The 15,395-nt window shown below is 34.5% G+C and overlaps 1 protein-coding gene across 2 annotated transcripts; it reads right to left on the bottom strand.

The window, feature by feature from the left end:
- Nucleotides 1-1,295: 1,295 nt before the first annotated feature.
- Nucleotides 1,296-15,066, bottom strand: NUDT12 (nudix hydrolase 12). Of its 2 annotated transcripts, none has more exons than XM_010987538.3 (7): nucleotides 14,970-15,066; nucleotides 12,244-12,454; nucleotides 11,105-11,694; nucleotides 8,071-8,238; nucleotides 6,831-6,944; nucleotides 4,395-4,594; nucleotides 1,296-3,441 (listed from the first exon to the last, which is right to left on the bottom strand). In XM_010987538.3, the coding sequence occupies exons 2-7, from the start codon at nucleotides 12,447-12,449 to the stop codon at nucleotides 3,331-3,333; spliced, it is 1,389 nt and encodes a 462-aa protein (XP_010985840.1). In that variant the 5' UTR covers nucleotides 12,450-12,454; nucleotides 14,970-15,066; the 3' UTR covers nucleotides 1,296-3,330. The 2 variants fall into 2 exon arrangements, with proteins under 2 accessions (XP_010985840.1, XP_031304633.1); XM_031448773.2 differs by lacking the exon at nucleotides 14,970-15,066 and adding an exon at nucleotides 14,729-14,950.
- Nucleotides 15,067-15,395: the final 329 nt, after the last annotated feature.

A 15,395-nucleotide genomic window follows, 5' to 3' on the forward strand; every position in this document is an offset into this window, starting at 1 on the left:
TCATTAATCTTCATGAATAATAAGCATAGTTTTCATTCTCTTATGATATATTTAATCACATAAATGCTTTGTTTTGTTTTATACATGAGAAGGGCACATAATTCTTCTTATTTAGTACATGTAACATTAGTACTAATAAATGATAAATTTAATTAAAATTCAAATTTCAGAACTTTGTAAAAGTTATTTTTTGCCTATTATTTCCAATATATTTCTAAGAATTATTTATGGATCCCTATTTATAAACTCCTAAGAAAACAACTCTTTGGTTAGCTTTTCTCATAATACTAATAATGCTTATACAGGACTTGGTATATAGAGTATTGACAATTATTATTTCATTTTATCCTTAAACAACCCTATGAAGTGCGTATCTCCAGTTGGCTAAGAGGAGTTAAATTTCTTTAGATCTTTAGATCTTTTACATTTGTAGACAGACACTCCTAGTTTTACACTTTGGATTACTTTACTTTGGATTCCTAGATATTTTTTTTCTGCTAGAGAAAACTGTCTCTTTTAAGCACAGCATGTAAATTTCACCCATCATCCACTAGTCGCAGCCTGCGCACACACATTGAGAACCAGACAACTTGTTCTCATCCCTAATTAAATTCACATTGTGGAAATTTTATTCTAAATAATTAATTGATTTGTTTTATAGAACAGTTTCATCTAGTATTTTGTTATATACACAATAGCAACACAATTCTAAGAGCAGCTGTCTACTGTTGTTATATGAGACTTGAGTTTATTTGACCTATTAACAAGCTTACACTTTCTCCTTCCATCTCATAGTCTCACTCTGTTGTTCCGTTCTATTCTGTCTGCATCTATGTCCCTAACCTTATCTTTGAAAGAGTTAACTCAAATCATTTTTCCAGCTAGATGAAATATAGTAAATAGTAAAGTAGTGAAAAATTAAAAATGCAAGGATTGGTAGTATTAGACAAATAAAAAAACAGTCATTAGACTAATATATAACTTTAAATCTGAAGATGAAAAATTACTGCCCTATATATGTGTGCGTATATGTATATATAGTATATATATGTCCATGTGTTATGTATGTATACACATATGTATGACCCAAAGCTACAAGATTAGAAAGATTAAAAAGATTTAAATAAAAAAACTTAAGTCTTCCAAATGTGACAACTTTTAAAAAGGCTTTTGTATTTTTTGTTTACAATATTATTAATTCGAAACAGGAGAAGATGACTGAAATTTGGCTTTTTCCATTTTTCGGAAGACATTTATCAAAATATATTAAAAAACCACACATAACACACACAACAGAAAATATACGATAAATATTTTAATGTTACCTTCAGTTTTATTAGATACAATCATGGCACTTGAACCTCTACCATTTCTTGGTTATTCCTTCTGCATACATGTAGCTATCCACCTCTCAGAGGTTAGCAATTTAAGAATGATTATTAAAACAATAATTTACTTAGATACTGATTTTCCCTGAGTACTGGATTAAATATCCAAAGCTAAATCTATAACTACATTTTGTTGATACTGTATATTTTATCCTAAAATACTGGCTATCCTAACATTATGGAAACTTGGAATTTTATGATGTAATCTTAGAATCTGTAAGTATTAAAAGTACATTTGGGGTAAAACTGAACATAGAGTCATTATGCTTTATAATAATCAAGGCACATTCTTTTCTATATACTTAGGTAGTTCAAATTTTATTATGTATCTAAATGTCCTATGTAAGTCTTAATTTTGTCTAAAGTCCTGATACCAATAAGCCTTCATCGATTACTAAGAAAATCATTGTTCATTGGTAAAGTTTTGTCTAAGAAAGTAATTTAAATGAATTTTAGTATCTATAAGTTTAATTAACAGTATTTGGTAAATTAAATTTATTCTTCTTATCATCCTCTATTTTAATTTATTCACTAAATACTTTTAGTAATAGTTTCTACTTTCTGTTAGAGGGAGAATCCTGCACTAGGTTATACAGTATTAGACTGTTGTAATTAAGTTACTTAATTATGATTAATTGTATTAACAATTGTAAGTAGTTGTAATTGTGTAACTTTCTCCAATTAATTAATTAATTGATTCACCTTTAATGGGTAAGTTAATTAAATTCACCTTTCAGGATTTCCTTTTATCTATTAAAAAAAAAAAGGGCAGTGGACTACATATATTGTCTTTAAGGTCTCTTCTAGTTCTAACATACAGTAGTAAAGAGCCAAACTATATACATTTATACAGTACTTTTTAAAACAATTTCAAAACAGCCTTATAAAATATGACAGTTCTCTGTTGTGAAATTGTGAACTACTACAACTTACTTTCTCTAGAGTGTTATTGATTCAGTTCTAAGACATACTTATTGTATAAATGCTTTTTAGAATGTGTTGAAATAAGGTAAAAAGCCAGGACGTATTTAAGAAATATTATTAATAATGGTTATATAATTTTTGCTAATGAAGATACATCCCTTATCACAAAATGACATAAACCAATGTTTTTATCACATACGTATATCTATCTGGGATTTTATATAATATCTGACCTTTGAGGAGAATTCCTTTCAAATATGTTTAAGTTGAGTGAAAAAGCAGAGGATCTTGATTCGCCCGAAGAACAACTTTTGAGTATAGCTAACAAATAGATACGTTAATTAATTTTACGTTTAAGAAGGGGGTCCCAGACATAGTGATACATTTTCACTTAAGTTCTCCTTCCCTAAGGGCATGGTATACTGATCACTAGTAGAGTTGTTAAAATAAAAAATTATTTAACACTGATCAAAACAAGACTAGTAGCAACACGGTAAGAGTGCCACTGCTAGAACAATGGAACCAGGAGAAAAAGTGGATTAAAATGGGAAGAAGAGCAAAAATCAGCTACTGACCACCAAAAGGACCTTTATGACAATGAAAACATTAAAAATCAAGCTCAAAATTCATAAAATAATTCTGTCTCATTTCTCAGAAAAGACCTTTAGTGAATGGTTTAATGCTTACAAGAGGCAATGGAATTTAGGTTTATTTACATTTTTAGAATATACTTCTTTACAACATGATTTCTCTTAATAGAAATATGTTTTTGTGAGATAAAATTGTGAAAACAATTTCAAAGATTACTAAGATTTAACAAAAGCTGAGGCAGTGTTGTAATTTATAAAAATGTGAATTTTGTGGTTAACATGGAAGGTACCCTTTGAAAATACTTCAAAAACCCAGTATGATATTGTGAACTGTGACATTCTAAAAAGCACTGAACATTTCTAATCTCACTTGAGGAATAAATGGGATTAGAAATCAATTAGACATAGTCAAAGTCCAGTTATTTGATTTAGAGATTGGGGTTCATTCCAATCCAGTGTTTGATTAATTGATGTGCAATAGCTCGGCTTGGTGGCACAAAGAATGCCTGCTGCTTCCCCTTGGTCAGAACATCCACAACCTAAAATACACCATAATAAAATGTATTAGGATTTCAAAACTGTCATACTTAAATTTCTATGCTTATGTAATTCAACTAAAATGTAATGACTTTTACAGTGAATAACAACAGTAGAAGGTAACAACATCCATATTCAACCTGCAAAATTTAGTTTAGTATTTTTAGTTGCTTCAATGAGTTAGTGACTCAATTTTTTAAATATTCCAGAAAGACATTTTCCCTTACGAAAATAATGTCATGAAAAAGCAAAGTATATGCTACAAACTTATTTTCAAAGTGGAGTTAGCTTTTAGAACAGATTCCCTTCTATAAAATTTGAGAAAAGCCTAATTTCTACTTCTTGAGATTGAGCATAAAATAAAATTAATTTTATGTACACAAAGTCACAAAGGATTTCAGGTCTTCACTACTGTAGTGTATCAATCTGTTTTCTGCACAAAGACTTTGGGTCATGCAAAACACAGACAAGTAATTTATCTTTCATTATATTACTTAAGTATGAGTTTTAAAAAGTTCTGTGGATGTATCTTTGTTACACAGTTTCGTCAGTCTTGTCAAGTACATTTAAAACGAATAAGAACTTTTCAAAGCACTTTTACTGGTATTTTTTGAGTTAACTTGTTTCAATGCTATAAACTAAAATGTTAAATGTGTAATAATAATATTCCTGCTTCTCATCTCTGAAATAATGTTTACCCACTTTAAGGCCATTGAAAGGCATCATTAATCTCAAGGAATGGCATTTGAAATGAGAAAATGGCACAGAATCATCATTACTAGAAGAATTTTACAGGATGTTAGCATAGGACACATCAATTACATTGTAACCCATGAATGATGAGAAGGCCATAGCTATTCATTCAACTTGTTGATAACATGTATCCTTGCTGCACGCCCAAACCAATACAGTCAGAGAACAATCAATAGAAGAAGGAAATTAAATTGAACTTTACCTGTTCTCTAGTGAACCAGCGGGCGTCCTCTATTTCATTCTTGTCAACTTTAATTTCTGTTGACACTGCCACAGCTAAGCAACCAATCATTAATGAGGAGGGCATTGGCCATGGCTGACAAGAGACATACTGAACATGGCCAACTTTGACTCCACTTTCCTCTTCTACTTCTCTCCGAACAGCATCTTCTATTGTTTCCCCTAATCAAATGGGGCAAAAGAACAAGGAGCTGATGAACATGCCCTGGACATTTGTGCTCTGAATGGTTCAAACATTTGGAAATCACTTTGGACAGAAACTCAGTTCAAAGAATCAGAAAGCAGAAACCTTAAAACTAGACTGGAATTCAAGAAAACATTATTTCGTAAAGCATATGACCACATACAGAATCAAAGTCCCAAGAAACTTTTCATTCTTTAAAGGTCTAAATTTGTTACATTTAAAAAATTATTAACATCTACAACTATCCAGCACCAACTATTGGCTAAACACTATGCAAACACATTAAATATTATCTTGTTTAATGTATCTAGCCTTTTCCTCAGTAAAATCTTGAAACTTTTTTTCTTATGTTTCAAAGAGTTATTGCAGATAAGTCTTTTCTAAAGAGTTAAAAAAATGAGTAAAAGTTTAAAAACAGCATAAGATGAAACTCAATATTTTTTCTTTCTAAATTATTATTTTCTTCTTGATAGTTGTAGATACAGCTATGATAATGTAATGCCTCTAAATGTACTTTGTATTTCTGATTTGTTGAAACTGAGAATTAGAATAGAGGGAATAGTTTCTAAGTTAAGTGTTTCTGGATGTTTAGAAATATTTTGCTATTAAATAGAGTTTTTTATTTCAAATAGATTGGTAAATTTCCTGTATTAAAATTAACTTATGTTCATAAAAATATAGTGAAAAATAACTCATGGAGTAGCATAAGATATTTACAAGACTATAACTAAAGACTAGCATATAATACATATTTTAAAAACCCTAAAATCAGTAAGAAAAAAGGATAAAAGTAAAACAAAAATAGGCAAAGAATATAAACATGTAAAATCCAGAGAAAAAGAAATTGAATGCCTAATAGACATTTGAAAAAGATGCTCCATCAGGAGAGAAATCTAAATTAAAAATACAATGATATACCATTTCATTCTCCTCAAAATGGCAAATAAAAATTCTGAAATTCCTAACTTGGTGAAGATACAGAACATTTCAGATACAGTATATTTCATGTACTTCCACAGGGAGTGTAAATTGGCAGGAACATTTCAGAGACTAACTTGGCAACATGTGGAAAAGGTTAAGATGCTCATATTCTATGAGATAGCAATTCATCTCTCAGATATATACCCTATGGAGGCTTTTGCTACTCCCTGCAAGTGTGTACAAGAAATTCTTTAAGAATGTTCACTGCAGTGTTGTTTGTAATAGCAAGAGCTTTGAAATAAACTAAATGTCCAATAGCAGAATGGATAAATGAATTGCAGAATATTCATAAACGGAATGCTACACAGCAGTTGAAAAAAATGACCTAGAGCTACTAGAGGCAGCATGCTAATTAAGAGTCTGGACTCAGAGCCAAACTGCCCAGGTTTGAGTCCCTGCCCTATCACCTACTGGCTCTTTGATCTCGGGCAAGTTATCCAGCCCCTGTACTTTAGTGCCCCATCTGTAAAGCTGCTGAAATAGTACTTTATAAGGTTATATGTACTTTATAAGGTTGTATGAGGACCATATAATTTAATATACAGAAAGCATTCAGAACAGAGTGTGGCACTACAGATGTTTAGTACTATTACTACCTATTAATATGGATTAATATTGGAAGTTGAGATTAAATGTGTTAGTTAGACATATTTGTTCATTTATTCCACAAATACTTAACTGAACTCCTACTACATGTGAGACATATGCTCTAAGGGTTTGGGATACAGCAATAAATAAAACAAAGTCCTTGCCTTTATGGAACTTACTTTCTGGTACTAGGAAATAGTAAGTAAATAAATAGATAAATATAACAGGTTCAGTGGCGATGAGCAGGGTGAAATCAAGCTGAAGAACAGGGACTGTGAATGCAAGGCACGAGGCTAAGCAACGTACTTTCAGCTACCATGGAAGGCCTCTTTGAAGAGGTGACAGTTGAGTCTAGCGCAGAAGGAAGTGAGGTGTAAAGCACACAGATACTGACACCTTGGGTAAGAGCAATGCATGAGAGGTGTGTGAAAGAGCAAATACTGAATTTTTAACACAGACAGAATTACTCCACTAGTAAAAACAAAACAAAAATTATTTAAAATATACAGAAAATATTTTTAGATAGCCTAGTTTTATAACATGATAATTTATCAGAGATTATTTTTCAAATGTTGTCTAAAATTTTTATTTGGAAATTATAAATTAAATGAAAATTACTGTAAAAAATACTAAGAAAAGATTTACCAGGTTCAATAAATCCAGCAAGGCAAGTAAACATGCCTGGGGGAAATCTTTTCTGCCTGCCTAAAAGACATTTGGTCCCATCTGGATGAATAACTTGCATGATTACTACTGGATCTGTTAAAAACAAAGCAAAATAAAACAAATCAGGTGTATAAATGACAGGAAAAAATAATTTAGACTCATTGTGTAAAGCCATTGTCTAGTAGGATAATAAAAAACATCTCCCGTAAGAAACAGTTTTGTCTAGTTACAAGAGATTGTTTCTTTTTGCCTGAAGACAGAGTCTTTGAGGGAAATTGCATAGAATACTGTCGGTAAGCTACAGAAAGACCGTTTTTGTCTTCCTTCTCATCTCAATAGCAACATTTCTGGTGTGTTTCTGGTATGCTAGACTTATTCTTATTTTTTAATTAGAAAAGAGTTCGAGTAGGTAATACATGGCAAGGAGAAAATTCAAATTTTAGCAGAGTAAATGTAGTGAATTACCCTCCTCCTTCCATTCCAATCCTTAACAAAATGCTTTTAAAAGCTAATGTGGCTCTATGATTAAGTTTAAGCCATTAAAAAATAAAAACTAATTTAAATAATAGTTCATCTCTCCAGAAGTTGCTAATTCAGTGAATCCGCCTCACTGGATCATGACTGAGAACCAGTAATCAAATGTGAAAGGACCCTGAGCAGCAAACACATAGGTCACTAAGCCATGCACTTTATCCCTAGGAGACTTCCTCAGGTGTTGCTGAGTATCTTTTTTTTCACAGTTTTAAAGGGCTGGGTTATCAGACTTCCAAACCCACAGCCAACTCAAAGCAGCAATTAGGGGGAGAGAAGGTACAGGCAGACACCAGCAGTAATGAGGAGCCAGCTCTAGGCTGTCCTGGCTTTGGTGATGCCACAAACAGGCACTGGGTTGTTGGGGCTTTTTTTTTTTTTTTTTTTTTTTTCCTCCTTCTTTTTCTCCATTAAGTGGACCCAGATGGTAGGCTTTGGAAATCATATATCTCAACACATGAAAATCATACTGATTAGCCCAGAGTTTAGAAATGGCTAGTTATGTAGAATGTCCTTTACCTAAAAGTCATCAAAGTATGTAATATTTTAATATTTATAGTCTTAATGGTTAAAGTAAACATGCTTTTAATAAAAAGTAAACCCCTCAGCAACTCAAAATCGTATCTTTCCAGAATGTCTTACTCCCTAAGATTTCCAGATGGCTGAGATTTCACTGTAAAAGACTTACCAACTCTTGGGTATGATGTATTGTGCACACCGTGAAGGCTAGGACAGCCTTCTTTTAAGCATACTCTTTTATAGCCACCTTCTTCAATTTTAGTTGCACTTCCACAGGTTGGGCAGAACTTATATCGACTGTGCCAGGCAAGAATAGATCTTGCTTGAGCTACAACACCTATATAAGAGAAGCAGAAAAAGTTTGAATCCTGTGACAAATTGTAAAGAAATTAATATATAAGTAAAACGTTCCTAAGTCATAATAAAGCCATCATTACACTGTACTTTCTGAACAGCTGTGCAATCAAGGGTTTTAGTATTCCTACTTTTATGATGTGTATCTTTCTTTTAAAGTATCCGATTTAATTCGACAGATGACAAATGAAAATTAGACTTACCATTAATTCGGACTAATAAAATATAACTCTCACGTAAGATAGATGTGTTAACATTAGTATGCACTGTATAGTAGTATACACTGTATTAGCTTAGGCTTTTATTATAGGTGATTTAAAAATTTTGGATCCACATGATTCTAGTGTATAGTGACTTTACAAGTAGTGACTTTACAATAGTGACTTTTATAAAAATTCATTACAAAGACAGTTCCTAACTGAGACTCAGACTATAAAGGAAATAATACTAGAAAACTATAGGAACTCATCTCTGCTTTCCTTGGTGACTAAGACAATACCAGTGTGTCACTGTAGAACACACCCTTTTACAACTAGAAACTATACAAAATATTTTAAAAAAGATTGTGTTTACAACTTTACTGATTAACTTTGTTTATGAAAAAAATGCCTTAATATACTTTATCTATAGCCTTTACCCTGTTACTTCAAAAAAGATTTAGTATGACCTGACCAAAAATACCATATTTGGGGCAGTAAGAGTAGAAATGCTGCATTTCAAATGCCTAACAAACATGCTCTCCCCTAAAATACATTACTTGGTCTAAGGATTTTGAAATAGATAAAATAACCATAAACAGCAATAACAATGTTCTAAGCTTGGAAAAATGAAAGTAATAAACCATAAATAAAACCAAATGTAAAAAAAAGAATACAAAAAAAAGGTAACACTGAAATTCAGTGAACCATAGGCAACATTAAGTATTTGCCTGCTATATTAGTTTGTAATATATAATTTACCTTAAGTTATTGCCATTATTTCAGTATCATTACATTAAGAAAAGCTAACATTTACTGAGTATTTACTGTGTGCCAAGCACCACGCAAAGATCTTTACATACATAATCTTATTTAATGTTTAGAGCAACACTATAATGTAGATACTATTACTATCCTCATTTTTGGGAAGAGGAAACTGAGGCAGACACAGGTTAAGTATCAGTGTAAGGTTACACAGCAGTTGAGTAAAAGTGCCTTAGTTACCTTACTAGTTTTTTTTTTTAAATATCCTTTTGATCTTAAAATTATATATACAGTTTCAAAGAAAAGATACATTTTCTTTTAAAAAGTGCAGTGGTTTTTCTACAGATTTGGAGAATAAAACATAGCACTTCTGATTTGCGGAAGGGTGTCTAAGCAGTCTCTGAAGAGCTTACAGCATCACCTAAGGGAAGGTGGACGCTGACAAGTGGTCCCTTCCTCACCTCCAATTAACTCTTCAACTACCATAGTATGCCTTCCATTCCTTCTACTCCACTGACACTCCTCTTGTCAAATTCATCAACAGCTTTACATTATGAAACCAAAGATCCTTTAAAAAAAAACCCTTTGCCTTCATCTTATTCAGATTCTCATTAGCATTCAATATATTTGATGTCTACCTCGAAGAAATACTTGGCTCTTTTGGTTTCCATGAGCACATTCTCCTGTTTTTTCTTACCTTACTGCCACTTCATCAACATCATCCTTGATGGATCCTCTCATTCCATCTGACCTCTGTATTTTGGGGGATTCAGGTAAATGATTCTGAGGTTCTCTTTCATGCTTGCTCTCAACTCTCTAAATAATCTCAGTAGTTTCCTGAGATTTAAAAACCTCATTTGTGTTGATGACTCCCATAGGGTAACTTTCCAGTTCCTCTCATCTTTGTTCCAGATTCTGTTTTCCTTCCCTGAAACTTAACATTCCCAAAACTAAACTTTATTTACTTCAAGTCTGTCCTGCATCCCTTGCTCTACCCATCGCACTAACAAGGAATAGTATCACTATCTACTAAATTACTAAAGCCTCAAACCTTGCAGTCATTCTTGATCTTTTCCTTCATTATTATGCTCTCCACACCCAGTCCATTAGCCAGTACTGCTGATTTTCCCTCCAGAATATATCTTGAATGTACCCCTTTTCCTCCACTATTACCCCCCTAACAACTCAGGCCGTGGTCCAGGGAACTATCATCTCCCTCTCATTAATAACAATCTCAACCTACTGATCAAGCCCTCTCAGTTCGGTCTCCAGAACATCTCAAACTCTCCCTTTTTCTCTACTCCACTAATCCAAGCCACTGCAGTCTCTTACCTTGCCTACTGTAATCTCCAGTCCCCTCTTAACAAAACTAACTTCCATACTTAGTTGCCTATAAATTATCATCTACAAAGCAGGCAGAGTGAGGGTTTTTTTTTTTTTCCTGTCATTTTGTTTTTTAAACATAGGCCAGGTCACAACATTTAAATGGAATTTAGAATAAAACTCCTCATTCCTTACCATGGTATATAAGACCCGACATGAACCAGCATAACCAGCAACAGAAAACAAAGCAAAAGAGTCAAGGTCTTGGCCGTCATGCTCAGTGTATACCAGGTGCTCAATACTCATTCATTGAAAAACTAAATGAAACCAGCATGCATTAGGGTTAATTCTGGGGAAACTAATCTTGGCTGATGAAAACTGCCACACCCTCCTAGGAGAGCAGTCCCCTGGGGTGAGAACTTTAGGACGTTTCTAACGAAGACAGCCTAATTTCATTGCTTACTGGGAAAATGTGCCTCTTAGAAACTGTAGATTCATACAATTCTAATCCATTTCCAAAAACCAGATTGTTACCAATACAAGTAAACACTGTTCACTTCTTACCAGCTTCTTTTTCTTTCAATTGCAGAAGAGCTGGCATTGGAGGATGAAGAAAGTAACAGTTTTCATGTCTTTGCTTAAAGTCTTCGGCGGCAACAGGGTCTATACCTAAAGCAAACCAGGCAACCAATCCATCATCTTCTTCTCTTGAGACTCCCCCAGCATAATTAAATAACTCTTTTTTCATTTCAAGTTCTACTCCAAGGAAAATCAAGGTGATCTTCTCAGGCTGAGCCAAATAATCCTTTACATCTGTGTAGTTCAGCTGACAGAGCCTGACTTCCGGCTGCTGGAAACTTTCTTTATTGCCACCTAGAGTAACCAAGGGATTTAAATCTGAGAAAAGGATATAAACTGTGGCTGGATGGCTTTCTTTTGCTAATAGCCAGTCAAAATTATTTCTTTTTTCACTTTTCCGGTCCAGTAGTGTCCTGCTAAAATAATTTTCACATTCTTCCACTTCAGTGGTTAGGAACCAAGGCTTCTTCCCACCTTTAGCATTAGCTAGTAAGTTAGCTATATGCTTATAACCCCAAAACTTAGCAATATCCAGTGCAGTCTGCCTTGATTTATTGACAATGGATCTGTCGCACCTACAGATAGAAGCAAAAAATAAAATAGGAAATAGAATTTTCTTCAGTACTTATTACAATAAAATATTCCCAGGTGTACATGATAGCCTCTCTGTTTAATAATTACATATTTTTTTTTCCTTTTAGCACATAACAGACTAATGGAAAGTTAAAAGAAATAATCATAAATGATTAAAAGTTAGACATAGTAGATATTTAAAATTCCTGGAAGATTATTTATAAAATAAAAAAGAGTAAGGTTCACATGCTGTAAGGAGAGACTACATTTTTACAACGAGTTTTTAGTAGTCATAGTGTGTAGATTTGTGTTTTGCATTTGAAAGAAAAAATTAGACTGACTCATAAGTTTCTTTGTATTAAGTATGAAGAGTTAATTCCTCAATAACAATTAAGTTTTTAATTAGATATTATGCAATAACAAGACTGTTCAATGAGTAATTTACAAGCCCAATGATGTAAATATGGCTGTAAGAAAAATTTAAAAGAAAAAAATGTAACCCCCAAATTAAACCAGACATCCCTTCACGTGGTATAGCATAAAACATTTACCCTTTCTCAAGTAGAAATTGGACAACATCTGGGTGCCCATTTCTTGCAGCATACATTAAAGCAGTCCAGCCATTTTCAGAAGTTTCATTGAGAAGAGATGGAGAATGACTGAGTATCACTGTTAACCTGGCAATATCTCCTTCTGCAGCTGAATAGTGAAATTGGGAAATTATTTCTTGCTTTGGACTTCTTTGTACAGAAGACATTTTATCTTAAAAAAGGAAAATAAGAAAAAAAACTATTTGCAATTGCTTTTTTGTATCAATGATTAAACATTATCAGAGTGCTGATATAATATTAGTTATGGTTTCTAAAACAATATACTCTAAAAAATTAGTAGTTAACTGTTATCATAGCATACATTTCAAAACTGTTATCAGTTGAGAATTTTAAATAAAATTCAACATGAGGGGATGTATAAAATAACATATACAGAACTTTGGCAATATAGTTGAACAGGGTGACATCATTAGGAGGGGATGTCAAGTGATAGATATTACAAAGAGGAAAAATAGACCAGAGGGACAACTTGGATTAGGGCATGAGGGGAGTTAAAGCAGACAGAAATAAAGGCAGGTGTTTTTAGCAGATGACAAGTAGAATTCTCTCAGATTCTGTGGTACCAGAAACAGGTCTGTCCTCTCAGGGAAATTATGATCCTATACCTAATTATTCAAAAGCTAAGTTTTATAAGAAAACAATTTATTGCTTTAACTTGCACTGTTAATTCTGCAATCCAACAGGGACTGACTTTTGCTCATGGTGTGAGGTAGGGGTCAAGATACATTTTTATCCAGTGGATAATCCATTTGACTCAGCATTATTCTTAAAATTACCATCTTTGTCCCCCTGCATTGCAGTATTATCCTTGTCATAAATCAGATAACCGTGTATTTTGGATCTGTTACTGGACACTGTTCTGTTGATCCTTGAATCACAGAAGCTTTTTAAACAATTAACTTTGCCTGCTTTGGCATTCTGTTGTTTCAGTAAGAAAAAAAATGTAGAAAATAATTGTTCTATACCTTTAATAAATGTTGCCTAATCATGGATTGAATGTGATAGGGCACAAACTGGGTTACTTTTTTGTGGAAATGGTTCATATTTCAGTTGTCTATAAACTTCTTAAAGTACTTTTTTTAAGGTATGATTTTTTTCTATGAAATGATACTAAGAAAAGATTTGGGATTCTAACTAGGCTTCTACCATTCTAAGCATAAGATATTGAGGCTAAAAAGAAAGGTTAGAATCCGTAATTTCTGACAGCAGTTGTCTCTAGGGTTCTAACACTGCAATCTGGATGATCAACTTGTAGTAGGAGTAGCATAACCAAATCTAAGGGAAAAAATGGGTTAGAGGTTAACTTTCTTTTTTTGTGTCTGTTCACCTTTCCTGTTTATATCTTTCTGCTGCCTGTAAATAGGTCAAAACTACGCACAGGAATGGAAACAAAATGCCGAAAATCTGTATTCAACTTAATTAGGAGGAATGAGTTCTCAATTAGATAACAAGTTTTTATTACTTTTGATTTATTCTATAACTTACCTCACCATTCTCTTTATATTAAGATATCTGAATGCTTTAAACACATTATGAATAACAAAAGCTACAACTTTTCAGGATTTTATTTTGCAATGCTGTACACTGACCCATTTACAGTCTCCCTTCGAAGTTGCCTTTTCCTTACATTTATGAAATTAAAATCATATCATACAGGTTCTTCACCTAGGTTTACTTTAAGTAATATTTAAGTCATGGCCACTTCTTCACTTTCTCCACAGGTCACTCACTCTGGGTTGACTGCAAAACTGGCCTCCAAAAGTATAGTAACATTCACCACCCCCAATGCAATGCTTATGCATACAGTATTCTCAGGAGAAAAGAAGTGGAAAAATGTACATTTTCTGCCTTAGCTTTCTCGGCAGAAAAGCCATCTCAAAACAGAACCATTACTCATTCCAGAAGAGCACACAAAGTCTAAAGTCCAGTTCTACAGCTTGGTTTACTTTTTCATTTCTCATTGTCAGGTTCTCCTCAAGGTAAGGATAAGGATGTGAAGGCAGGATGAGGTGATTCAGTGAGCTCAGTGTTGCCCTTGCTTTGCAAGAAGGCCATGAACTATCCTGAGAGGTCTTTTTAAGGAATTTTAGGTTTAAAAGGTCTCAGATTTTAACCAAACCAATATCCACTTTTACCGATGGGTAACCTGGGGCCTACGACTGGCCAAAGGTCACATGGCTCTAGAGACGGGGCAGACCTCAAATACAGCTCTGTCACTTAAGTCATTACTATTTAACGACCATTATTCAACGAACTCCACTTCCTTGCGCATTCAAGAGGGCCACATAGCCGATTCAAGCGCCACCCATTCATGGTCTCTCCAACCTCTCCGAACAAATGCCTTGAGAGTTTATTTTCTTGCCACTACTGTGAGAGTTCTCTTTTTAAACGTGAAACCAGATCCGAAGCAGCACTTCTTCCCCACCTCAAAGACTGGGCTGGAAACACCACCATGGGCAGGCCCGGCTGCGGCCCCTGTCCCATCCCGGGAGCCCGGACTGCAAGGCCAAGGCTCCCGCTCCTGCACCTGCACCCCGGAGCGAGGCTGCGCCGCACCGCCCGGCAGGGCCAGCCGAGACGGCGCGGAGAGCCGAGAGCGCGGAGAACTCGTTACCAGCCCCAGAAAGCGCACTGGGGCCGACCTACTCGCCGCTGCTGCTACTAACCCAAAGACGACCAGAGCAGAGGAAACCAGGATGTAGTCGAAGGACCGGGAAAACCCCGCAGTCACTCTTCTGGGTGCCGGATGGAGCCTTTCGGTCTTCCGGCGAGGGCTCGGTGTCCTCGCACGGCTTTATGGGAGATGTAGTTTAAACGTCGCAGTGTGAGATTCGAGAAGGCTGAGGGCTTGCGGGTGGAGGCGTTGGGGAGCCAGGGCAGAAGGTCGTAGCTGCGAGTATCGGCTTCCTGGCGGTGAGTGAAGAGTTGTTTTATTATTTTTGTCTTTTTTTTTTTCCGTGTGGGACCGAGATGTGTAGAGCCAAGAAAAACTCTAGGTCTGCGGAAACGGTCTTTTAAGTTTTCCAGAATTTCACACCCAATCTCCACGAGCATCTTTAGGATATAGTCCAATGCGTTGGAGTGTTCAAAGC

Source organism: Camelus dromedarius, chromosome 3, assembly GCF_036321535.1.
Source record: "Camelus dromedarius isolate mCamDro1 chromosome 3, mCamDro1.pat, whole genome shotgun sequence".
Classification (NCBI taxonomy): Eukaryota; Metazoa; Chordata; class Mammalia; order Artiodactyla; family Camelidae; genus Camelus; species Camelus dromedarius.

Bases quoted from the DNA above. Each gene is read 5' to 3' on its own strand.
- NUDT12 (XM_010987538.3), bottom strand. From the start codon at position 12,449: ATGTCTTCTGTACAAAGAAGTCCAAAGCAAGAAATAATTTCCCAATTT. The intron at 11,695-12,243 runs GTAAATGTTTTA...TTCTATCTGTAG, and splicing joins CAATTTCTACTTGAGAAAGG to GTGCGACAGATCCATTGTCA. The intron at 6,945-8,070 runs GTAAGTCTTTTA...TGTTTTTAACAG, and splicing joins TACATCATACCCAAGAGTTG to ATCCAGTAGTAATCATGCAA.